Raw genomic sequence first — 25,715 nt, forward strand, 5'->3', positions numbered from 1 at the left:
GAAGAATCTACAACCACCTGCAAAAATATGGATGAATCTCACAAACATAATTTTTCATTGAATGAAAGAAGCCAGGCACAAAAGAATACATATATACTACATGATTCCATTGCTATTAAATATTTTTAAAGTAGACAAACTAATCTCTGATGTTAGAAGTCAGGATAGTGGAAGGAGCACAGGATGGACGCTGGCAGCAGTTGGTTACTTGGTCTGGATACTATGTGTGCTCAGTTTGTGAAAGTTCACTGAGTCACACTCTTAGGATATGTGCACGTTTCTGTATGTGTATTGTTTTTTAATACAAAGTTTAAAGATATTCTGGCCACAGTAATGGAGAGAGAGTACACTCGAGAACAGATTTCCCATTTCCAAACAATTCTGGGGATCTAATAGATAAAATGCTCCAAGGAATGGTATCAGATCCTACCTACAATTACAGCTCTTGGCCACTCACAGAGCTTCAATGTGCTCATCCCTTCCAGGGGTCAGTATACCCAGCCCCAGAGAGAGTGTAGATAAGCCCTTGAGCTAAACTTGCCTTATTTCTAGGACCAGTCCAGCCCTAGTCAGGTAACCTGTGAATTAAAATCCATGCTGCCCAATCTATATTTGTTATCTTTTTTGTGTGTGTGAGGAAGATTGGCCCTGAGCTAACATCTGTTGCCAATCCTCCTCTTTTTGCTGAGGAAGATTGTCACTGAGCTAACATTCGTGCCAATCTTCCTCTATTTTATATGTGAGAAGCCGCAGAAGCATGGCTTGATGAGCGAGTGGTAGATAGGTCCATGCCTGGGATCTGAAGCCGTGAACCCCGGGCCGCTGAAGCAGAGCACATGAACTTAACCACTATGCCACCGGGCCGGCCCCTATATTTGTTTTGTAACAATAGCCTGGCCTCACAGTTTCTAGAGTCAGAAGGGAGTGGATGGAATTGGTTAGCTAGCAAGAGTATCTCAGGATCATCCTGCTATAGGGAAAATTCTAGAAAATAACTGACCCCTCACCATGCAATGAGGTTTTTAAAGGGAAGAAAAATAGAAGAGCTGTAATCAAAACTATTAGAATCCTCTCTATATCTGCCTATCTCTATATGAGATCTGGTTAAATTAATCTACTTACCCCACAATGTTCTAGGATGGAACCCCGAGAAACAACATTTAGAGAGTCAATAGAGGAAAGGTCATGAAAAGAAGACAGATATTTCTCAGATAGGTGGGAGATCAGGGTCCAAGAGAAAAGCAATCACCTCAATGGTTCTTACACAGTTTTCCGTAAAATATTGTTTTTCTTAAAGAAGTGATCAACTTTGCAGAATCAGTCTTCTTTGGAACATCTTTCTTTGGAACATCTTTCCTTTAGTGGCTCAGAAAAAAAGAGTTTTGTTATTGAAATAGAATCTAGCAAATATCTCAAGCTGAGGCATGTTAGAAATATCTGTACTTCCATCCAACTGTATAGCAAACCTCCCACACTGCATAATTTGTTCTAATGCTTGTTTCTTCCTATCTCCAGCAATGTTTTCTATATGTCTTCTAAATATATTTGCTGACAAAGGAATGCATTTTAGTTTGACATGACTTATTTTCTACACATTAGAGCAGCCAGTTTTACTGTGGTGTGAGAGCAGGTGTTTCTGCAATGGTATGAGACTTTTGTTTTTCCTCTATTGAATTATGGCAACTCAAATAAATATTTATCATCACATGTAGCGGTGGTTTGTGAAGTACTTGATAGAGTATCATATGACTTGAAACATTGCTGAGAAATCATAGAGGTTTGTCTTCATGTTCTGGATGCTTCATTTTTAAGTATCATGGTAATTACAATAGCTTCATACCATCATTGGCTATTATCATCAAGGTATAATATATGCTCCAGGTGAGGCTTAATGCTAATGGTAGAAGATATTTCAATAGTCTTCTTTGTGATAATTTTTAATTCAGCTGTCTTCTTGTCAGATCTGATTAGGGCATCGTTGTTCACACCTGATAATGTGGCTGATGCAGGACTCATACAAGGAGTAGAGGGGTCAGCTCTGCCACTTTCTTGCTGTTCCCTTGTCCTTGTAGTATCTTTGCTTTCCTATTTCATTGCAGGGAAAGTTTTAACCACCTGCTGATCTTGTGTGCATCAGTTTAGTTAAAACTAGATAATATAATCCACAAATGCACCTCTCCAGGCCCAGGTGAACTGCATTATATTGCAATAAGCTGAAAGCAAATGAAAATGTCAAGGGATCCGGGCCACTCTTCTCTATCATATAACTTGTATTCTTCCTTGAGGACACTTCGTAGATTTTTTGTTGACAGAGATGGGGCACCAGTGTAAATCCATATATTAGAATTAGATATTAGTCATGCTTCCTTTCTTGTTTTTTAACAAGAAAAATAAATCTAAGCACAAGTGTTGCTCTCTAATGGATTGTCTTGCTCATCCCACATTAGAAAACCCTGGTCTCGGGGCCAGGCCGGTGGTGCAAGCGGTTAGGTGCATGCACTCCGCTGCGGCGGCCCGGGGTTCACTGGTTCAGATCCTGGGCGCGCACCGATGCACCACTTGTCGGGCCATGCAGTGGCGGCGTCCCATATAAAGTGGAGGAAGATGGGCATGGATGTTAGCCCAGGGCCAGTCTTCCTCAGCAAAAAAAGAGGAGGACTGGCAGATGTTAGCTCAGGGCCGATCTTCCTCACAAAAAAAAAAAGAAGGAAAACCCTTGTCTCGATATTGTAAATCTTGCCCTTGGATCCAGCCATGAGGGAGGGAACTGCATTTTCAGACTGCATGTTTGGTCCCTTGTAGAAATGCTTTTCTGAACTGCTTTTTGGTTCTGGGGCTTTGCCTTGCATGGATGATGCTACAGAGACAAACAAAAAAACATGATTGTCTTTATCAGGGGGCTGTTGTTGAGTATGTTGGTGTCGCTCTGGCACCACCCAGCATCCCCCTTATGGAGGCGCCATGGAAGGAATTTCTACAAGATTCAGCATCAGGAAATGCTGTGCTTCTCCTCGATAGCTATTTTGTTTTTTTGCCTAAGGACAATATTAACTTTTTCTTCCTCTTTGCTTTGACTGTGGAGAGCTTAAAGCCATTTTTGTGGCTCCCCTCTCTGAAATGTAGAGGACCATGATAGGGATTCCTGTGTGCTCATTTCACCCCTGGCCTTTTTTTTTTTTGGTGAGGAAGATTAGCCCTGAGCTAACATCCGTTGCCAACCCTCCTCTTTTTGATGAGGAAGATTAGTCCTGAGCTAAAATCTGTGCCCATCTTCCTCCACTTTGTATATGGGACGCTGCCACAGCATGGCTTGATGAGCAGTGTGCAGGTCTGCGCCTGGGAGCTGAACTCGCGAACTCCGGGCCGCCGAAGCAGAGGGTGTGAACCTAGCCACTACGCCACAGGGCTGGCCCCACCCCTGGCCTTTTTTTGAAACCCATATTTCTCCCCTCACCCCAGATCTTGCAACTATTATTTTAAACTTTCAATTTTTTTTAAGTCACCTCAAGTCCTTTGGGGAAGGAGGTGGGATGTGAATAAGATATAAGATTATTATTGATGCTCATTATAAACTCCTTTAGCTCAATTGCCTAAGAAAAAATTGATCTAGAGTATAGAACTTTTTATCTCTAGGAAAGATGATTATTTCCTGTTGTTAATAGCATCTATGCATTTCATGAATCTAAGATGCCATTAATTGTAAGACGCACTTCCATTTCAGAGGTGTTACTGTGTCAGAAAATGGTCGACACTGATTTTTTTTTCTTTAATTATTTTATTGAGGTCACTGTGTAGTTTCAGGTGTACATTATTATATATCAGTTTCTGAATAGACTGCATTGTGCTTACCCCTAATAGTCTAGTTTTTATGTGTCACCATACATATGTGCCCCTTTACCCCTTTCACCCTCCCTCCACCCCCTTCCCCTCTGGTAACCACTAATCTGTTCTCCTTATCCCTGTGTTTGTTTATCTTGCACATGTGAGTGAAGTCATACAATGTTTGTCTTTCTCTGGCTCATTTCGCTTAACATAATACCCTCAAGGTCCATCCGTGTTGTTGCAAATGGGACGATTTTATCTTTTTTTCAACGGCTGAGTAGTATTCCATTGTGTATATATACTACATCTTCTTTGTCCATTCATCTGTTGATGGGCACTTGGGTTGCTTCCACGTCTTGGCTATTGTGAATAACGCTGCAATGAACACAGGGGTGCATAAGCCTCTTTGAATTGTTGATTTCAAGTTCTTTGGATAAATACCCAGAAGTGGGATAGCTGGGTCGTATGGTATTTCGATTTTTAATTTTTTGAGGAATCTCCTTACTGTTTTCCATAGTGGCTGCTCCAGTTTGCATTCCCACCAGCAGTTTATGAGGGTTCCCTTTTCTCCACATCCTCTCCAACATTTGTTGTTTTTTTTCTTGTTAATTATAGCCATTCTGACAGGTATAAGGTGATATCTCATTGTAGTTTTGATTTGCATTTCGCTAATAATCATACAACCTCCCAAAACTGAATCAAGAAGAAATAGAGAATCTGAATAGATCAATCGCAAGTAAAGAGATTGAAACAGTAATCAAAACCTTCCCAAAAAACAAAAGCCCAGGACCAGATGGCTTCTCTGGAGAATTCTACCAAACATTCAACGAGGATTTAATACCTATCTTTCTCAAACTATTCCAAAAAATTGAAGAAGACGGGTTGCTTCCAAACTCATTCTTCGAGGCCAACATTACTCTGATACTGACACTGATTTTAAGACAACATTTATTGTTGTCTTAATACTAATCTCAGAGATGTTAAAATGTGAGGGAAAATGTACATTTTGGAATCAATCAAGTGTGGTATTACAGTACTAAGAGTCTGCCAGCTATTTGAAATCCACTGCTCTGGGGTTTGGAATGTGGCCACATGGAGGGGAGTTATGGCTTATGGGTGGTCAGTGTTTTAAGGAGGCCTGTATCCCTGGGGCATGATAAAATTTCTGATCCCTGATTGCTAGAAGGGCAGTAATTACTAGGCTGACCTAGAGGTAGGTGTTCACACTTTGGTTTAAAAAATGGACTTCTTGTGAGGAGACTCTAGATAAAGTTGGAAAATACATTTTAAAAGAAATTTAAGATAATTTTAGAACTGTGCTATCATTTTGCTTTTAACTAACTTCAAAATACTTATTCTCAACAATAGAAAAATGAGCAAAGAACAGATTATTCTCAGAAGAAAATACAAAGGGCTAATAAACATTTGAAAAATGTTCAATCTTTCTTGTAATCAAAATAATGCAAATTGAAACAGCATGATGCCATTTTTTGGTCTATAAAATTGACAAAGATAATACTCAATGCCAGTGAGATGGCAGCCAACTAGGTGCTTTCATATATTGTAATGTGTCTATAAATTATACAGCTTTTGTAGAAGGTAATTTACCAATATATGTTACAATGTTCTTCAAATATTTATCTGTTAAAATGTTCTTACCCCTGATCTAAGCAATTCAGCTCCTAGGCATCTATCCTGAGGAAATAATGAGAGTTTCAGAATTATGTTTAGAATGTTATTTATATTAGTAAAATATAAACAATTTAATATTCAATAACAGAGAAATATTTAAATAAATTGTTTTTTTGATTCAGTGGGATGTTTTATAGCTATCAAAATTAGTGAGAGTTATATGGGAAATATCTGTATCTTCTGCTCATTTTTCTGTGAAACTAAGATAGTTTTAAAAAATAAAGTATATTAATAAGAAAATTAGTGAGGTTGAAGACTATTTAAATGACATGATATAATAATCATGATATATTGAGTGAAAAAAACTGTCGATGCAGTAAGATTCCCAAGTTGTTAATATGTGTATATAACATATCGGAAAGCCAGAAGGGAAATGTAGAAAGTGTTAACAATGGATGTATTTAGGAAGTAGAATTCTTGATGAGTTTGCTTTCCTCTCTTTGTTTTCCATAGTATATATTATGATGATGATAAAAAGTTATGAAACGTTGATAAGTGTATTTATTTTCTTATTGAGTTTAATCTTTGTCAATAATCATTCTCTCTCCAGCTCTTTATCAATAATCATTCTCTCTCCAGTGACTTTAAATTCCCCTATACAACAAATATTTATTGAGAACCTTCTATATGCCAGGTACTGCCCTAGCAAGTAGGAATGTAGCAGTGAATAGGACAGACCAAGTCCCTATTCCTCGGAGCTTCCATAGTAGTGCAGGGAAACTGGCCGTAAACATACAATGTCTCCTTATCCGACAATCGGGACCTCTCTTCAGCCTGCACTCATGCCGTTGGCTGAATGAATGAACCTAGTCTCGTTGCTGTAAATATCATTTATATTCTGACAGCTTCTTAACCTGTATTGCTAACTTAGTCCTCGGTCCCAAACTCCAGACTTGTATACCCAACTGTCTACCTGACATCTCCACTTGGAGATCTAATAGGCATGTCAAACCGAATGTGTGAGAATGGAATTCTTGATCTCCCCATCCTGTCCTTCCCACCCTCAAGCTTACTCTTCCAGTGTCTTTCCCATCCTAGGGAATGGCAATGCTGTCTTTCTAGTTCTTCCGGCCAGTAACTTTGGAATTACCCTGACTCCTCTCATTCTTTCACACTCTACATCCAATCAATTCCAAATGTTATTTATTCAGAATCTACCCAGAATCTGACTACTTCTCACCACCTCCACTGCTATCACCCTGGCCCCAGCCTCTGTCTCTCTACTCTTGCCTGATTATTACACCAGATACCTCACTGGTTTTCTTGCTTCTACCTTTGACCTCTTACAGTTTATCCTCAACATAGCAGCCAAGTGGTCCTGTTAAAACGAGGTTAGATCGTATCACTTCTTTTTTTTTTTTTTTTTTTTTTAAAGATTTTATTTATTCATTTTTTTCCCCCCAAAGCCCCAGCAGATAGTTGTATGTCATAGGTTCACATCCTTCTAGTTGCTGTACGTGGGACTCGGCCTCGCGCTGGACGGAGAAGTGGTGCCTTGGGGCGCGCCCGGGATCCGAACCCGGGCCGCCAGCATCAGAGCACGCGCACTTAACCGCTAAGCCACAGAGCCGGCCCTCGTATCACTTCTTGTTCAAAATTTCCTAATGGCTCCCATCTCCTCAGAGTGAAAGCCAGTCTTGACAGCGTCCTAAAAACCCCACACCACTGGGTGCTTCCTCCCCTTCCTTCTGCCTCACCTCTGTGGCTATATCTCCTACTACTTTTCTTTTTTGCTCACTTCCTCCATGCATACTAGCCTTCTTGTTATTCCTGGAAGAAACCAGGCATGCTCGTGCCTCAGGGCCTTTGCACTTGATGTTTTCTCTACTTGGAGTGTTCTTTCTGCACATGGCTCAATTGATCCTTTAGATATTTACACATATATCAACTTCCTTGACTATTCTATTTACAGTTATACCCCTACATTCCCTATCCCCCTTCCTTCCCTTCTTTTTTTCTATCACCTTTTAACATACTACAGATTTTCCATTCTTTTTGGTTGTTTATTATCTTTAAGGATCGCAAGGGCAGGATTTTTTGGTCTGTTTTGTTCCCTGAAGTATCCTCAGAAACTAAAACAGTGCCTGGCACACAGCAAACACTCGAGTAGTGTTTGTTGGATGTTGGAAAAATGAATAGTGGGTAGATACTACGAAGACAATTTAAATTGTTTTTAAAAGCTCAAATGAGTTTTAAATGTATAGCTGAGAATAATATCATTTAACAGTTTATAGATAATAGTTGTTATTTTTCAAACTACTCCTCTTTTCCTGTTAGACACCTCCCCCCCACAGCATGTGTTGGGACTTACCTGGTCCTTGATTAAATTTCCTGCACCTCTGAATTCACAGGAGAGGAAATATTTCTTTATATTTATTTTTAAATTAGATACATTACGTATATATGTTCTCATTTTAAAAATAAAACAAAATAACAGAAATATATGGAGTAAACAATGAAGACATCCCTTCCTCTCTTCTCCCAATGCCTCTTCCCCAGATGTAGCCCCAGTTAATAATTTGTTATGTATCCTTCTAGGCCAGTGCTGTCCCATAGAACTTTCTGTGCTGACAGGAATGTTCTATATCTGTGCAAATACAGTAGCCACTAGCCACATGTGGTTATTGAGCATTTGAAATGTGGCTAGTATGTCTGAGAAACAGATTTTAATTTTAGTTAATTTTAATTAATTATAATTTGAATTTAAATAGCTACATGTGGCTAATGGCTACAATATTGGACAGCACAGTTCTAAACTATTTCTACACAATTACCTATTTTTATCTCTCTACCCATAAATGATATCATACTATATAACATGTATACATATTATACATATAGTTTTGTGACTTGCTTTTTGCATTCAGCGAAGTGTCTTAGAAATCATTCTCTGTCAGTATATGTGTATCTGTCTTACTGTTTTTTCTTTTATTGAGGTCATAATAGTTTATAACATTGTGGAATTTCAGTTATACATTATTATTTGTCAGTCACCATATATATGTGCCCCTTTACCCCTTATGCCCATCTCCCACCCCCCTTCCCCTCTGGTGACCACTAATCTGTTCTCTTTGTCCATGTGTTTGTTCATCTTCCACATGTGAGTGAAATCATGTGGTGTTTGTCTTTCTCTGTCTGGCTTATCTCACTTAATACCTTCAAGGTCTATCCATGTTGTTGCAAATGGGATGATTTTGTCATTTTTTATGGCTGAGTAGTATTTCATTGCCTATATATACCACATCTTTTTTGTGTGTGTGTGTGTGTGTCTTTTTGCATGCATTTCTTTTTTTTTTAAATTTTTTGTTTATTGCAATAACATTGGTTTATAACATTGTATAAGTTTCAGGTGTACATCATTATACTTCTATTTCTGCATAGATTACATCATGTTCACCACTCAGGTACTAATTACAACCCATCACCACACACATGTGCCGAATTATCCCTTTCGCCCTCCTCCCTCCCCCTTCCGCTCTGGTAACCACCAATCCAATCTCTGTCTCTATGTGTTTGTTTATTGTTGTTATTATCTACTACTTAATGAAGGAAATCATACGGTATTTGACCTTTTCCCTCTGACTTATTTCACTTTGCATGATACCCTCAATGTCCATCCATGTTGTCACAAATGGCTGGATTTCATCGTTTCTTATGGTTGAGTAGTATTCCATTGTGTATATATACCACATCTTCTTCATCCATTCATCCGTTGATGGGTGCTTGGGTCATAATGCTGCAGTGAACATAGGGGTGCATAAGTCTCTTTGGATTGTTGATTTCAAGTTCTTTAGATAAATACCCAGTAGTGGGAAAGCTGGGTCATATGGTATTTCTATTTTTAATTTTTTGAGAAATCTCCCTACTGTTTTCCATAGTGGCTGCACCAGTTTTCATTCCCACCAGCAGTGTATGAGGGTTCCCTTTTCTCCACATCGTCTCCAACATTTGTTATTTTTTGTCCCATTAATTATAGCCATTCTAACAGGTGTAAGGTGATATCTCATTGTAGTTTTGATTTGCATTTCCCTAATGATTAGTGATGTTGAACATCTTTTCATGTGCCTATTGGCCATTTGTATATCTTCTTTGGAAAAATGTCTGTTCATATCCTCGGCCCATTTCTTTTTTTTTTTTTTTTCTTTTGTGAGGAAGATCAGCCCTGTGCTAACATCTGCCAATCCTCCTCTTTTTTTTGCTGAGGAAGACTGGCCCTGGGCTAACATCCGTGCCCATCTTCCTCCACTTTATATGGGACACCGCCACAGCATGGCTTGCCAAGTGGTGCATAGGTGTGTGCCCGGGATCCAAACCAGCGAACCCCGGGCTGCCGCAGCAGAGCACGCACACTTAACTGCTTGCGCCACTGGGCCTGCCCCCTCTGCCCATTTCTTGATTGGGTTGTTTGGTTTTTTTTGTTGTTGAGTTGTATGAGTTCTTTATATATTTTGGAGGTGAACCCCTTGTCAGATATATGATTTGCAAATATTTTCTCCCAGTTGGTGGGTTGTCTTTTCATTTTGTTCCTGGTTTCCTTTGCCCTGCAGAAGCTCTTTAGTCTGATGAAGTCCCATTTGTTTATTTTTTGTCTTACTGTTTTTAATGGTGCCTATTACTTCATAATATGTGCATGCCATACTTAGCTAAATGAAAAATGGATATTTCTTGGTGCTGAGCCATGTACTAAGCCTCCTTTTCCTCTGCTCCACTGGCATCTGTCAAGGCTTTGCAGCAGCTGCCTGATCTGAGATTCTACATAATCAATGACACAGTCCAAGAATCCAGTGATTCACGTGTATTGGGCGATGGTCAACTATAAAAGCTACTTTTTCTTTTCTCTCTATCTTCAAAAGACTAGAATATTCTGATCCCAAATAAAATCAGGCCTTGAAAAATATGTTCAGCGATGGAAAAATACAAACCTAGCAGCATGAGACTGAGGAATGAGATTTTGTGATGACTTTTTGTAATTCTGAATTTGCAGTCCTAAAGCTGATGAGTCCTGAGGCAAAAGGCCTATGTGGGAAAAGTAGATTCTTTCTGAAGTCCTGCTCTTGTCTCTTTTGCATATCCTGATTGAAATACTCTGTCATAAAATTTTATCCTACTGGAAGACATTCTTGAGATGGTTATGACTTTATTAACTATGGGTAATTCACTTTTCAATTGATCTCTGTGCTTCTAACATGCCTCATCAACATTTTCTAGCTAACATTTATTGAGCCTGGCATCATACTGTTATATATACTATATCACTGAAGGCCCTGTTGAGACACAGACGGCTCACTCTAAAGCGGAAAAATGAAGACAGTTTAATAACTGTTTACAAAGGCGTGGGCAGGGTTTAAGGAAACCTCAAGGGATAGTATACACCCTAGGCCTAGAAGCATTGGGTATGAAGGGACAGGGGAGAGTGTGGTTATCAGAACTTCGCAGAGTGCTCCATAAACAGGGCCCCCTCACGGGAGCCGTGGATTTTGGTAAAAGGACAGAACTAACATACTGCTTCCTAACAGAGAGGAAGCCAGGAAGACAGATACCCTGAGCTCACTCTTGTCTTGCCCTCCAGTGTTTTGCATGCTTCCGGTGGACCCAACCCAACTGGAAGCAAGAAGGCAACGGAGCCTGTTGGTGAAGTCCATACAGGAAGCCATACAGAGAAGAGTAGAGAAGGGTAGGAAGAGAGTGGATTCTGGAGAGGCAAAAGGAAGATATTAATCACATATGCATCATTTCATTTACTCCTCACAACAGCTTCATGAGGTAGATCACTTTATTATTCCCCTTTTATAGATGAGGGTACTGAAGGTTAGAGAGGTTAAGAACTAGGAATTTTCTAAAAATTAAATTTAAAAAATCAAATGGATATTAAATAATGGAGCTAAGATTTGAACTCATGCCTGTCTGACTGAACTGCCCTACTGTAGTGAAGAATAGCTTAGCTTAAACAAGCAATTCTACAGCTGGTTGTCACCATCAGCAGTACTATGCTAGGTTCTGACTGGTTGATTAGCTTGCTGTCTGATTCGTCCAGTTGCCAGTCAGTGATGCACATTGCATAAGAACAGGTTCTACCGACCATTTTTTTGCACCCAAGTAATGTTTGCACTGTATATTTCATCTAGTGCCTAATAGCTTTTGTTTTAAGTAAATATTTGACAATGTCCAATTGAACATATTCTGCAAATGAAATGCCCAAATATCTAACGTCTTCCCCTTTAAAAAGCCTGATGGGAATACAGCTTTGGTATGGTACTACAGTAGAGTTTCCATAACCAGAACTTGTATGACAAATAGGCAACATATTCACATGCTATGACTGAGTGTTCTGAAATCTTAAATTAGGAAGAAGGAAGTTTTATTGCAGTCTAGCTCCAAGTCTGTGGTCTGCCAAGACCCTTGCACATGTGAGGTCCAGGGCACTGGGCCAGGGCTTCTTAACCCTTTAAAACCCTCTCTCTCCTCTGCTAAACATGAAAATTTAATGTGCCTCCTCAGCCTTGAATTTGGAATATAGCTTCCTGGGAGGGCATAGTCTATCTCTGATGATCTCTACCAGTTCAGAGGCTTAATTTCTAGGATATGTATGTTGAAAAGGGTAGGATTTTTTTTCCAGATGTGAAATTATTGAAAATTGAATGTGCCTTTTCAAACTAATACCTCCTCCCAGTCTAACAGGGCCACCCTTCACCTTTGAGGATTGCTGCCTCAGAGCCAATTCTTTTCCTTCCCTTCTTATTTCTCCCCTCCATTTATCCACTCTCCAAACATCTAGCATCATAAGAAACACATAGCATGTGCTAGTAAACACTCAACGATGCGATCTGGGTGGTGTGGAATCTAGACTGAGGCTAGCCAGTAACTGTATGTTAGTCATCTGACCTACTACACTAAGTCTGGGTAGAAATATGGTCACATGCTTTTGTTTTTTCAATTAATTGTTTGCTCCCCCTTCTCTAATTATCAGGAAGTCCAGTGTCTCCTTTTTGAGGTCCTTCTATCCTAATTGTCTAAGAATCCTGAGAGTTTCCTCAGTTCAAAGGGAGCCAAAAAGGTAACTGAATCTAAAGGATCTACCACTGCTGTTGCTTCTTGCTACCACTTGGTGTCACTGTTGAACACAGGTCCTGTACAATTCCATGGAGATACCTACCTCGCAGAGTTGTGGTTAAATTAAATGAACTAATACGTTTCAAGTGCTTAGTGTGTAGATGGATACATGACACTATGTAGGCACTCAAAGATTTAGCTATTATGCTATATTATTGGGCCTCAATTTTATGTCCTAGGTAGGGCATCGACCAGAGGATCCCTAGAACCATCCCAGCTCTGGCAAGTGGTAAGGAATAGATGGGGGCCTGGGTCCCCTGCAGGCCAGTATAGAGCCTAAAGGCCAAGTTGGACCAGTCCTTGCCCCTCTCTGGAGCTTCTGGCTATCTTACTCCCATTGTTCTGAGGTTAGTCTATAAGGTTAGTCCTTATAGGTGGAGAAGACAGAACCTGAGTTGCATAGAAGCCCTTGTAAATCAAATGATTTGTTCTGGCTCAGAGAAGAAGGAGTTCTGGGGTGTTTGGACTGAAAAAATATTACCTCAAGTCACAGGGCTGGTTGGTGGTAGGTGGGCCTTAACCAAGGTCTTCCTGAATGCAGAGCTTGACTCTCAACCCCAGGCAGTATTCTGCCTCACTTTGGAAGGCAGTGTTCTGGCAATGTTCACAGCAAGGCTATGGCTCATTTATTTTTGCATTCTCCCCATTCCAAGCACAGTGCCTTGTACATAACAAGAAATACCCCTTCTCCATGTCAACTGCTGTTAAAGATGCTCACAAGCACACAAATGTACACATGTGCACACATGCACACACAAGCTCACTTATGAACTCTCTCTGCCTTCCATCTCTTCACTTCTCCTTTTTCCTTACTTCTAGGCCACAATAATTAAGAACAAAATGCACAATGCATAAAAGCTTTTCTTCACCTTTGAGTAACTATCATTGCTTTACAACTTTCTCTATCTCTGCTTTAATTACCAGATTTCACACCATCTAGAATAGACCTTTCTTAGAAAACAGCAACACCTTATCTCCTTAATAAATTTCTTGGCTAGCACGTAAAAGATCTCCAAAGAGTAATTTATTTTAGATCATATAAAAAAGATTCACTGTCCACATATATTAAAGGTTAGTGAATCATTACTATAAGCCAATCCCATTTGTCAATGCATATACTTTTTTGGGTTATGTCCTAAAAATTCACTCATGAGTCAATTTGCTTGTTTCTATGGGGAACTACATTATCTATTATTATATCATAATATATAGTATATAGTAGTCTATATTATGATATATAATAATGAATACTAATAGCAGTAATAATAATTGCCACAATTTATTGAGTACCAGGTACTTTACATACATTGTCTCTATTTTTCACAAAAACCCTGCAAGATGGGTGCCCATTTTACAGATGAAACTGAGATTCAACTAATTTAAGGAACTTCCTTTTAAGAGCACACAAGGTCAAATATATTTTTTGCCCCAGTGACAGTTCCTACTAAAGGGGCAGTGACAGGCCACTCATGACCTCCCCTGCCACTCTACCTCCCCTCACCAGCCACAGCTGGTGGGCCCCAGGTGGGCATCTGATTCAATGCAAGCCAATCCAGTTCAATGGTTGTGGCCTAGTTGGAAAAGATGAGCTTGGCTGATCTGATTCTCCATTAGGAACTTGAATTGGGAAACATGGAAAGAAGCAGTAAGTTGGTAGGAGCAGGAGCTGGGGCTGAAAGGCTCAATGAAAAGTTGTTGAATGAGTGTTGGGAAGAGAGGCCTAGGAAGCCATGATGGGCCATATTTAAGCTGAAGTTTATGGGGGAGTAGAAGGCAAAGAGAAACTTTAATGTAGAGGAAGGATATAAGGTAAATGAGGGTGGGACAGAAAGAATCACGTGCAGAGAGCAGCCAGGTTGGTGCAGAGCACTCTGGGGCCAGGGGCTGCTTTCTTCCTTTTTTCCCCACAGTTTCTGCACCAGGGTAGCCTTAAAATAATCTTTCGTCTCTTGAGCTAACTTTAGTGAGTGTCAGTTCCTTTAAACTAGGAGAGTCAAATTAGAATACACAGCCTGTAAGTGCTGGAAAGGGGATTTGAACCCCAGTTTTGTGGCTACGGAGCCTCTGCTCTTGTCACTGCACCCTTTGCCACATTAAAATGCTGCTCCGGCCCACCATGGCCCACAAGGTCACCTTAATGTATCTGAAAAAGAACCAACAATGCTTGCAAGTTTCCTGAATCCATGTCCAGAGTCTTGGTCTGCTTTCCAAGCCCTGAATGGGAGGGTGGGGGTTAAGAACGTCTCAGGCAACTGGGAGGTCTCCAAACAACTTTGGGGCAGGACTCTAGCCTCCAGAGTGGAAGGTGCTACAATGGGGTGAGGTGTGGGGGCAGGGCAAGGATTGCTTCTTGGCAGCGTGGAAGAGATGGGGGCTCCTCCAGGACGGGGACTGGTCTTATCCCTATTCTATCCTGGGTTCTAAGATAGCGCATGACACATTTTCGAATGAGTGAGGGAACGAATAAATGAATGGCAGAAGTGGGTCATAGCCCCTCCTCAAATGTATGGATCGTTCTTCAGTTGAGTCTTCCCGAGTTAAGGAACACCTGTGTCTATCTCTAAGAAACAATTCATGTAACAATATGAGTAACGTTTACAAGGACTTGTCAACTTCAGCTTTAAAAATACCAAAGATGGTATAGTGATGCTCATGGTAATGACATAGTTCAAAGACTACGAATGGACAAGTCTCGATTGCATTTGCCCTGTTTACAAAAATACCACTGGCTTTTTCTTCCTCTGTCTGGAGAGAGTGAGGTTTTCATTTTAAGAGGCTGACTAAAAAATGCAGAGCCACTTCCTGGGCAGGCTTCCAAGTGACTACATCTCTCTCACAGCGCTCCCCAGAGCCCCAGCCCAAGCTGCCTGGGGCGGGGCCTCCAGCCGTTGGTGGCAGTGGGAGCTGCCATAGAGCAGTTATCTGCAGCCCGCCAGAAATGCTGTGCTTTTAGGCCCTCCCAGGGCACAGAGAACGGCGTTGGCCTTTGCACTGAAGAGATGTCAGAGTTTGTGATTGGCCAGGCTGGTGTGTGTGAAATACAGGAGATGTCTACCACACTTCTGAGTATGGCATTCCTTCCAGCCGAGTACCCTGGGGTGTGGGTAAGTCTAAATGATTGAAGTCTGCCCTCGGTGGTTGTGAAATGTTCAAAGCTGGGCATTGTGACTTTCTAGGGCATGACTTAGCATGTTTCTTAATCCTGCGAAGCCTCAGTTTCCTTTTCTGTGAAATAGACACGGTGTTACCCTATACTATAGAAGGATAGAATGCCTATAGAAAGATAGAAGTATCTAGCCATCATAGGGTGTTGTGGGGCCTAAAAGAGATAACATATTCAGAGTACCTCATCTGGTACCTGGCATAGAGTAGACACTGCAGAGCTCTGATTATTTCCGAAGCATCAGTCAAAAAAGGTTTCAGTGACACTGTCCCTGTTTTTATTTATAACAGTACAATATTTCTCTGAAAGACTCAGCAGATATATTCTACTTCTTAATCATACCTGCGTAGCCAACAGAAGTAAAACTTCAGGGGAGATTAGTGCCAAAGGAAAGTTTGTCAGACTGTATTCCCTTTCTCTTTTTCCCTTCTAGACCCTGACTGCACCTGCCCCATTTGCAGATGAAAGCAGCTGCCAGTGCCAAGCACCCCATGAAAGACTGACCATTGCTCAGGCCCGCTTAGGAACACCAGGTGAGGCTGTACTTCTTGTTCTCCAAATGGGCCCTGTCCTGACAGCTAAAGTGCCAGAAAGGCCCATCGTTATTTGAGCAGCACTCACTTTCAATGGAAGAGTTGAATTTAGAGATTATAGCACAGAGCAAGAAGGAGAAATACCAACAGTGATAAACTAGATCAACCAAAGTTGCCCAGTGAAAGAAGTAGCGGGATACCGGAGTTGGAGGCCCAGCTCTGCCATTTACTAGTTCTACAGCCTTGGGCAAGTCATGAGAATGATCTGAATCTGTTTCCTCATGTGCAAAACAGGGGCGTCGATACCTGCTTCACAAGGTTTTTGTGACAACTAGATTCTGTTAAAAATACCAAAGCATTTTTTAAACTGTGAAGACTTATACAAACCTAAGCTACTATAATTATTACCATTGTTAAAAGTCTGTGTTTTTAAAAGTTTCTCCAATTGTGCCTTCTGTTAAAGAGCCTGGGCTCTGCTCTAGGAGTGTGTTCATTCATTCACTCCTCTAGTGTATACCAGAGGATGGATAGGGAAGAGATTTAAAAAGAACTATAAGGTACCATTTCTGTTTCCCAAGAGCTCTCACTGTAATTAAAGAGATAAGACAACTAGATATGAAGTAAAAGCCCACCAGTAGCATGCATGCATATGCTTAGGGTTTAAATCCTGCAACACAGATGATAACTGACAATTTTAGGAAGGGCAGATTCATTTGGCTGGGAGCAGTCAGGCAAGACCTGATAGCAGACCTGAGCTTATGCTTCTGGGAGAAGTAAGATTTGGACTATGTGGGCAGAAAATGGAAGGGTATTCTGGGCAATGGAACAGGAATAGTGAAGGCACAGAGAGAGAGAGTTAATGAGTGGTGTTCTAGTTGATTGGGATGGAGTGAAAAATAAGACTGAGCTGGTAAACTTTGAGCCATTTAAGATGGCATAACTCAATGGTTTCCACTCACCATCGCAAAAACAAACACCCCCAATTTAATAGAATCCATGGGACAAAGGACAATTCGCTTAATAATAATAAAAACAGATGTTTATCAAGTGCTTACTATGTACTAAATTGTTTATATGTATCATGTCATTTCACTATCACAACTCCATATAGTTAGTACCTTTAGTATTTCATAGATGGGGAAATGAAGTCTTTTGAGAAGCTGTGAATCTGCACAAGGTTGTTCAGCTAATAAGTGCCAGTGGTTCTCACACTGGAGCCTGCGTCAGAATCCCCTGGAGGGCTGGGAAAACACAGATTGCTGGGCCACCCCCAGAGTTTCTGATTCAGTCCAACTGGGGCGGGGCTAAAGAATTTGTATCTCTAAACATCACCTGGGGGGTATGTTGCTGCTGGGGGAGCACAGTTTGAGAACCATTGGTAAGTGGTAAAGCTGGGATTTGATCCCAAGCCTGTTTGTGTTTGAGCTTGATCTCTCAACCATGACCCTCTGCTTCCTCTTTAAGAATAGCCTTCGAGAGACTGAAGTGAGGAGAGTGGGCAAAGTTAGTAAGCTTTTTTGTGAGTTTCTTTTGAGAAAGGCAAGAAGAGGCTTGGGGAGGTAGTTCAGAGCAGCTCAACCAGTTGTTTCCAGACTTTGGTGTGCAAAGAATCACCTGGTAAATTTGTTACAGAATCAGATTTCCTACTCTCTCCCTCCCACCCTTGAATCCACGGTGGGGCGCAGGCATTTGCATTTTGAACAAACAGCCCAGGTGATTCTGAAGTTGGTGGTCTACAGTCCATACACTGAGAAATACACACCCAGCAACAAATGCAAATGCAGTGCAAGTCCAGAGACAGATTTGACCTGAACTGAAGGGATGCACTTCAGGCCCGAGCAGAAAAGGACCCTACTTTTCTGGGGAAGTAGAACTTATTCTACATCTGCTGGGTGCTATGACCTGTACTCTGTCTCGTTAGGTCTTTGCAAAAACAGTGGGAGATGGGATTATTGTCCTTTCTACAGATAAGGCAAATGAAACTTGGAGAACGGAAAAATAACTTGTCAAATGTCCTAGCTGACTGGGTAGAGCTAGGATTCGACCCCAAGTCCCTTTTACCTCAAACTCTTGCTTTGTCCACCACAACGGGCTGCCCTGTGGAGCCCAGCCCACAGCACACCGTGGAGTTAAGTGAAAACATGCTCAGGCTTTGAACTGGAGGGTGGAAGGTGTGTGAACAAGGCAGACAGTAGCTGTGATCTTCTGTAGTGGCAGGACCATCTGCCATGCTCCCTGCTGTTGCACCTGCACCTGGAGAAGTACTTGTCAAGTATTGTATGCTCAGTAAATGTTTCATGAATGAATGAATGGATGAATAAACGAATGACTGAAAGTTTGGGACAAGAGAAGGAGCTTGTCCTCTGGATATAGAATCAGAGTTTGGTCTGATGCTTTGAGCTGGCATCGAGCTAATTGGGTGAGATTGGGCACCTGTACATTGTCTAACCTCCAAGCAGTTTAAACCCTGAGAATCAGGCTAGAATAAGATGGTGGCGCATTTTGAAATAGCTGTGTGGTGGGCTCTGTGGAACATGGGTCACTACAGGAGGAGTGAGATGGAGCAAAGGTGAACTCCCAGTCTTAGAAGAGAAATGCTCCCCTCTTATCTCAGGTGATGACACTGAGAAGTTATCCAAGAGAATTTGTGATGTTGATGGGCACCTGGCCTGGGGAACTTCTGTTAGAAATTCCTTTATTTAGAACTTCTAACATCAGTGTTAAAATGTGACAAGAAGTTAGTTCTTTGATTACCTAGAAGGCACATGTTAGTCTTAGACCATGCTCTGATAACCATTGCTTTATTAGAGCAGTGGTCCTCAAACTTCTGTGAGCTTAGAATCCCCTGGAGGGCTTGTTAAAACAGACTGCTGGGCTCCACCCCCAGAGTTTCTGATTCAGTAGGTCTGAGGTGGGGCTTGATAATTTGCATCTCTAACAAGTTCCCAGGTGATGCTAATGCTGATGCTGCCTGTCCTGGGATCACACTGCAAGAACCACTGCTTAAGAGTAACCCTTGGTAGTGGTTGGAGGGAGTGACAGGAAGATTACCCAAATATAATTGTCAGCATTGTACTGTTAGAAGAAAAGCTCAGAGAATTTAAAAAATCTTGCTGTTTGCTTATTGTTGTTATTATCTACTACTTAATGAAGGAAATCATATGGTATTTGACCTTCTCCCTCTGACTTATTTCACTTTGCATTATACCCTCAATGTCCATCCATGTTGTCACAAATGGCTGGATTTCATCGTTTCTTATGGCTGAGTAGTATTCCATTGTGTATATATACCACATCTTCTTTATCCATTCGTCCTTTGATGGGCACTTAGGTTGCTTCCAAGTCTTGGCTATTGTGAATAACGCTGCAATGTTACTGCACTAAACAAAAAATAAAAAAAAAAATCTTGCTGTTTGCCTACTTTTTAAGAAAACAAGAAAAATATCATTATTTTTTGAAGTGTTTGGCAATTTTCAAGTGTAGTAAGCAATTACCTTTGTGTGGCACTGTCTTGAGCATTCCATCAAAAAGACAAACAGACCTGTATTTGGGGTTTATAATGAGCTTCAAGATTATAGTTAAACCTGAAGTCTTTCACTGTCTCCTTCACTAGCCCTGTTTTAGACAATACAATTGCCCACAATATGTTTCACGATCTTAGGTCTGCCCAAACAGGTCCTGGGGTATAAATTATAAAAGAGGTCATGACAAACTCTGCTCTTAGCTCCTGGATCTCGTCTGTGAAGTCACAAGGGTGGTGAAACCTCAAGAGAAGGAATACAGTAGAGCAATCGGAATCAGCACCTTTGATCTTAGCTCAACTAGTCCAGCTATGGAGCTATGAGCCTCCAAGGTTTAGTATGTATCCTGGGACAGAGAGAATCATTCCTCTATCTTGAGATAAAGGAAGAGTCCAAGTGACAGTTTCATAGGTTCTTTTTCATAAAAGCTGATTTTTGTCTTAAAGGGAAACTCAGTTCTGATTTCTTATTTTCCTCAAAAAGGGGATTTGTATTATTTTGTTTCCACAGTGGGTAGAGTTTCCCAAATTCATTTTTCAAGGGCCACCTTAATGAATTTTGCTTTATTTGTATGCCATCTGTACTATAATTTACTTAATTTTTCTTTAAATGTACTCTTTTTTACTTAAATTTAATGTATTTAAAAAGCAAACATCAATCATCATTTATTGAAAATACTATTGCTGGTTATAAGTAGAAGGAAATTATAAAGTTTATATAAAACTATGAACTTTATAAAGTATGTAACTATTAGATTCTAAATGGTTAATTTTTGTGCCACCTTTTTTGCAGATCAATTGTACACAAAAACAATACTAGTTACCATAATTACTGGGCGTTTAGCAATAGTCTCTCTCTCTCACTTCTTTTTTCAAAGAATGCATGTTGGCAGGTAGTTTTCTAGAAGGCACCACGAGTTAGAAGAAAGGGCAATGAAGTTTGACTTGCACTCAAACTTCATATTAGTTTGGTTGTATGGCATTGGGTAAGCTGCTTAACTTTGCTGAGCCTCCATTTGCCCCTCTAGGAAGCGAGGATAGTAAGTCCACTCTCCCATACCTACCTCACAGAGGTGATGCAAAGATTAAGTGAAATATACATGCTTTGTAAATTGTATGTACTTTTAAGGCATTGTTTAAATGTAGCTTGTTAATGGCCATAATCAAAAAGGAATAATCACCCTTTGGTTGTTGCCTGAATCTGAAGCAATACCAGGAAACGCGGTAACACACTCCACAAAAATGTGAATTCAGATGTGATGGAGTTGGTGATTGCCTCCTGTCTGGCTGTATGGTAGGCAGATATTTAACCTTTTAACCAACTGCCAAACTGCTTTCCAAAGAGATTGTACATTTTACATTTCCACTGGCAGTGTATGAGAGTTCCAGTTGTACTCTGTTCTCACCAACACTCGGTATGGTCAATATATTTTTTAAAATTTTTAGCCGTTCTAGTGAGTATGAAGTGATATTTCCTCATGGCTTTAATTTGTATTTCCCTAATGACTAATGATGTTGAGGATCTTTTCACGTGCTTATTTGTCATCCATATATTTATTTTCTTTGGTGAAGTGTTTGTTCGATTTTTTTGCCATTTTTAAAAATGAGTTGTTTGTCTTATTATTGAGATTTGAGAGTTCTTTATATATTCTAGATACAAGTCCTATATCAGATATATATATTTTGCAAATATTTTCTCCTTGTCTATGACTTGCCTTTTCACTTTTGTAAAAATGTCTTTTGAAGGGTAAAAGTTTTTATTTGTTTAAAAAAATTTTTTTCAGAATTTTTAAATAAGGTCCAGTTTTATCAAGTTTTTGGTTTTATAGTGTGTCCTTTTTGGGTCCTCTTTAAGAAATTTTTGCCAAACCCAAAGTCACTAAGATTTTCTCCTGTTTTTGTCTAGAAGTTTTATAGTTTTAGCTCTTACATTTAAATCTATGATCTATTTCGAGTTAATTTTTGTATATGGTGTGAGATGCGAGGTAAGCATAGCGCCCTTCACGGTTTCATTTACTTATATGGGCTGAATAACTTATAAAAATTTGGAATGTAAGATCTAGGATGTTAAAATAATCAAATTTTCCCCACAGTACTGTACCATGGTCATTATTTGTATCCATGATCCTCAAGCAAATATTCAGTATCGTTTTGGTGTTATGTGTAGTTTGTTATATTTAAATTATTTGAAACATGGTAATCAACATATGGTATATGGACATGCATTTTTTTTTTTTGAGGAAGATTAGCCCTGAGCTAACATCTGTTGTCAATCCTCCTCTGTTTTGCTGAGGAAGATTGGCCCTGGGCTCACACCCTTGCCCATCTTCCTCTACTTTATATGGGACGCCACCATAGCATGGCTTGATAAGCGGTGCATCGATCCGCGCCCAGGATCCAAACCTGCGAACTCCGGGCTGCTGAAGCGGAGTGTGCAAATTTAACCTTAAACCTACGCCACTGGGCCAGCCCCCAGACATGCATTTTTATCAGAACATGACATTTATCTGATATGCCTTACTCTGACCATTCAGGATAAACAGGAATTTACTTTGAAATACTTTAAAAATTTATAATAATCAATGGGCAGAAAGGCTATAATGCCATTGTATTAATTTTCTATGCTGCATAACATATTGCCACAGACCTAGTGGCTTAAAACAATGCACATTTATTATATTGTAATTTCTACATGTCAAGAGTCTGAGCCTGGCTTAGCTGAGTCCTCTGCTCAGTGTCTCACAAGGCTGCATTCGAGGTGTCATGCAGGGCTCAGTTCTCACCTGGAGGCTTGATTGGTGATAGATCTGCTTCTGAGCTCACTCAGGTTGTTGGCAGAATTTATTTCCTTGCAATTGTAAGACCAATGATATAGCTTCTTGCTGGTTGTCAGCCAGAGGCCATCCATCCTCAGCTCTTAGAGGCCACCTGCAGTTCCTTGCTATGTGGCCCTCTCTATAGGCTCTCTCACAACATGGCAGCTTGCTTCTTCAAAGCCACCAAGGGAGAAAGAGTGATCTGCTGGCAATATCTAGTCGTATATAATGTAGCATAATCATGGGAATGACATCTATCATCTTTGCCATATTCTACTGGTTAGAAGCAAGTCACAGGTCCCACTCACACTTCAAAGGGGGGGATCACACAAAGGCATGAATACCAGGAGGCAGAGATCATTAGGAGCCACCAAGGTCTCTCTGCCACGGCCATGGAATAGTTGTGTTCCGACTTGTGATCATTGTCAAACCTCCAGCTTCACAGGCCAGTGGTTCCCAACATCGGCACTCTGGAGAGTCCTCAGATGACCAAAAAGGTGTCCAGAAAAACCTCAAAAAAAGATGAAAACAAATAAACATACAAATTAACTAAAAAAGGCACACTCTAATAAAAAATTTATTATGGAGAACTTCAAACATACACAAAAGTAGAGCAATATAATGAAACTTCATGTGTCCGTCACCTATACCTAACAACCAACAACCCATGGCCAGTATTGCCCCATGCACACCCCCATCTACTCTCCCCTCTTGAATTATTTGAAGCAAAATCCCAGGCTTCCTATCATTTCATCCATAAATATTTCTCTATATATGTCTAAAAAAATAAGAACTCTATTTTTAAAAACATAACCACTATACTATTATCTCACCTAAAAAATTAACAGTAATTCTTTAAAATCATCAAATATCCAGTGTTCCAATTTCCAGTTGTCTTATGTGATCATTTATTTTTAGTTGTTTGAACCCAAATCCAAATAATGTACATACAACATGTTGAAATGTCTTTTAAATCTCTTTTAATCTGCAAGTCCTCTCTCAGTTTCTTTCTTTTTTTCCTTGAAGTTTATAAGTTTATTTGTTGAAGAGACTGGGTTCTTTTTTTTTTTTTTTTTTGGTTCTACAGAGTTTCCCAGTCTGGAAATTGCTGACACACGACAATTTTTAAAAGTGGGCTTATTGCAAAATCAACTCCACAAATACTCTTCAAAGATTTACTAAATGGCCTTTTTCTCAGTAATTATGCCATCTTTCTTTACTTTTCTTTCCTCCCTGATTCCTGAATTCACTTATCTTGATCACCTCTGAATCAGTAACAAAAAGTTCTGCAAAACTGCCATCTGCTTTCCCCTGGGGTTTGTATCTTAAAACAAATTTTCCTCGATTGAATTCAAATTGAATAAGAGCATTGAAACCAAGGATCCTTCATTAGACAGTTTGTTATTTCAAAGCATTTTCTATTTACTGTGCCTTATTTAGAATACAGTATAATCCTGTGAAGGCAATTCTGTTTGTTCAAAGTGATGTATAATTGGGAATAATTGCAATTCCCTATCTAACGTAAAGTCTCTCTCTTTTTTTATTAGAGAAATTTAATTTATTAGAAACATTGTATCATCTGAATCTTAATGTAACATTCCTTTTAATTTATGTTGCAAATTAATGAGGTTGCACTACATCAAGAAATAATCACAATTTTAAATCTAGGTCTTAAAGATCGTTCAACAAAACTTTGCATTGATTTCTTTTTTCAAATTTATTTTTATAACATCAGTATAATACATGCATGTAGTTTAAACTGTCAGTAGGATTTGTAGGCTTATTAAAAAAAAACCCAGCAATCCCTTTCCCTACCTGCCCCACCCCAGGTTCTTGTTCCCTGTAGGGACTCAGCACTTGACAATCAACTTGCCAAAATGTTTTGACATCTTTCATCCACTGTCATTGCCTTTCTTGTTTTCTCTGACTTTGGGGGATTATACCTTTTAAATTCTGTCTCTGTAATTCTTATTGTGTTTGGGAGGAAGTGGAGATAAGCATGTGTGTGTTCAGTTCACTGTATTTAGCTTGTAGTTTACCGTATTTTCATTTTCTAGTTCCTTTGTTGAGAGTCCAGAATGGTGTAAAAGTTGGCACCCAACCCCTCTACCCGTTGATGTCTCCCTCATATTTGAGGGGATGGGTTTTTGGGTTGGGTCAGCAAAAGTGTCATCCTGCAGTTTCTTTTTTTTGTGTGTGTGAGGAAGATCAGCCCTGAGCTAACATCCGTGCTAATCCTCCTCTTTTTGCTGAGGAAGACCGGCTCTGAGCTAACATCTATTGCCAATCCTCCTCCTTTTTTTTCCCCAAAGCCCCAGTAGATAGTTGTATGTCATAGTTGCACATGCTTCTAGTTGCTGTATGTGGGATGCGGCCTCAGCATGGCCGGAGAAGTGGTGCGTCGGTGCGCACCTGGGATCCGAACCTGGGCCACCAGTAGCGGAGCGTGCGCACTTAACTGCTAAGCCACCAGGCCAGCCCATCCTGCAGTTTCTAGCACAGTCTCCTGGCTCCCAGGGGGCTGTGGTGAAGTGTGTCCCTCTTCCTCATGGAATGACACTTCCCAGAGCACTGTATGCCACTGTGAGAGTGTCTGTTGTGGCCTCTTCACTCTTGACCTTTCTCCCTAGGAAAGATTGTACTGTTGGTCCCTTGCCTCCGATCCTGAGTGCCACCCCTACATGTAACTTTTACACCCTGACTCTCCTCCCTTTGGGGCATGTGTACTGCCCCCATCTCTTATGATACTGAAGAGGTTAGAGAGTGACCTTTGTGCAGTGGTATGCTGCTAAACGTTTAACACTTGGCCCCCCAGAGGGAAATAAGCCTTGATTTGTAGCGTTTGCCAATTCTGGTGGTATAAATACTCCTACCAAGGCTGCTTTCAGACTACCAATGTGACTTGAAGTTGGGAAAAAAGGTGCATAACTGTCTCTTTGAGCAGTGTGAGCAGCCTCCAGCACACTACCTTTAGGAGCAGGATGCGGGGGTCTTCATTCAGGACTGCCAGACTCAAGGAGGAAGTCATTTGTCTGTTTCATTGAGCTTCTCAGTTACTC

General features: G+C 40.4%; 1 protein-coding gene across 3 annotated transcripts in view; it reads left to right on the forward strand.

Annotated features, from left to right (window-relative positions):
- Nucleotides 1-25,715, forward strand: part of PCYT1B (phosphate cytidylyltransferase 1B, choline) — a 99,815-nt gene that overhangs the window by 10,755 nt on the left and 63,345 nt on the right. For all 3 annotated transcript variants that reach the window (XM_087427112.1, XM_004435209.3, XM_087427113.1), the window contains exon 2: nucleotides 16,221-16,320. In XM_087427112.1, the coding sequence (XP_087283238.1) occupies nucleotides 16,221-16,320 (100 nt within the window). The remainder of the gene's footprint in view (nucleotides 1-16,220; nucleotides 16,321-25,715) is intronic.

Source organism: Ceratotherium simum, chromosome X (genome assembly GCF_057802395.1).
Source record: "Ceratotherium simum simum isolate JZ-2026a chromosome X, ASM5780239v1, whole genome shotgun sequence".
Lineage (NCBI taxonomy): Eukaryota > Metazoa > Chordata > Mammalia > Perissodactyla > Rhinocerotidae > Ceratotherium > Ceratotherium simum.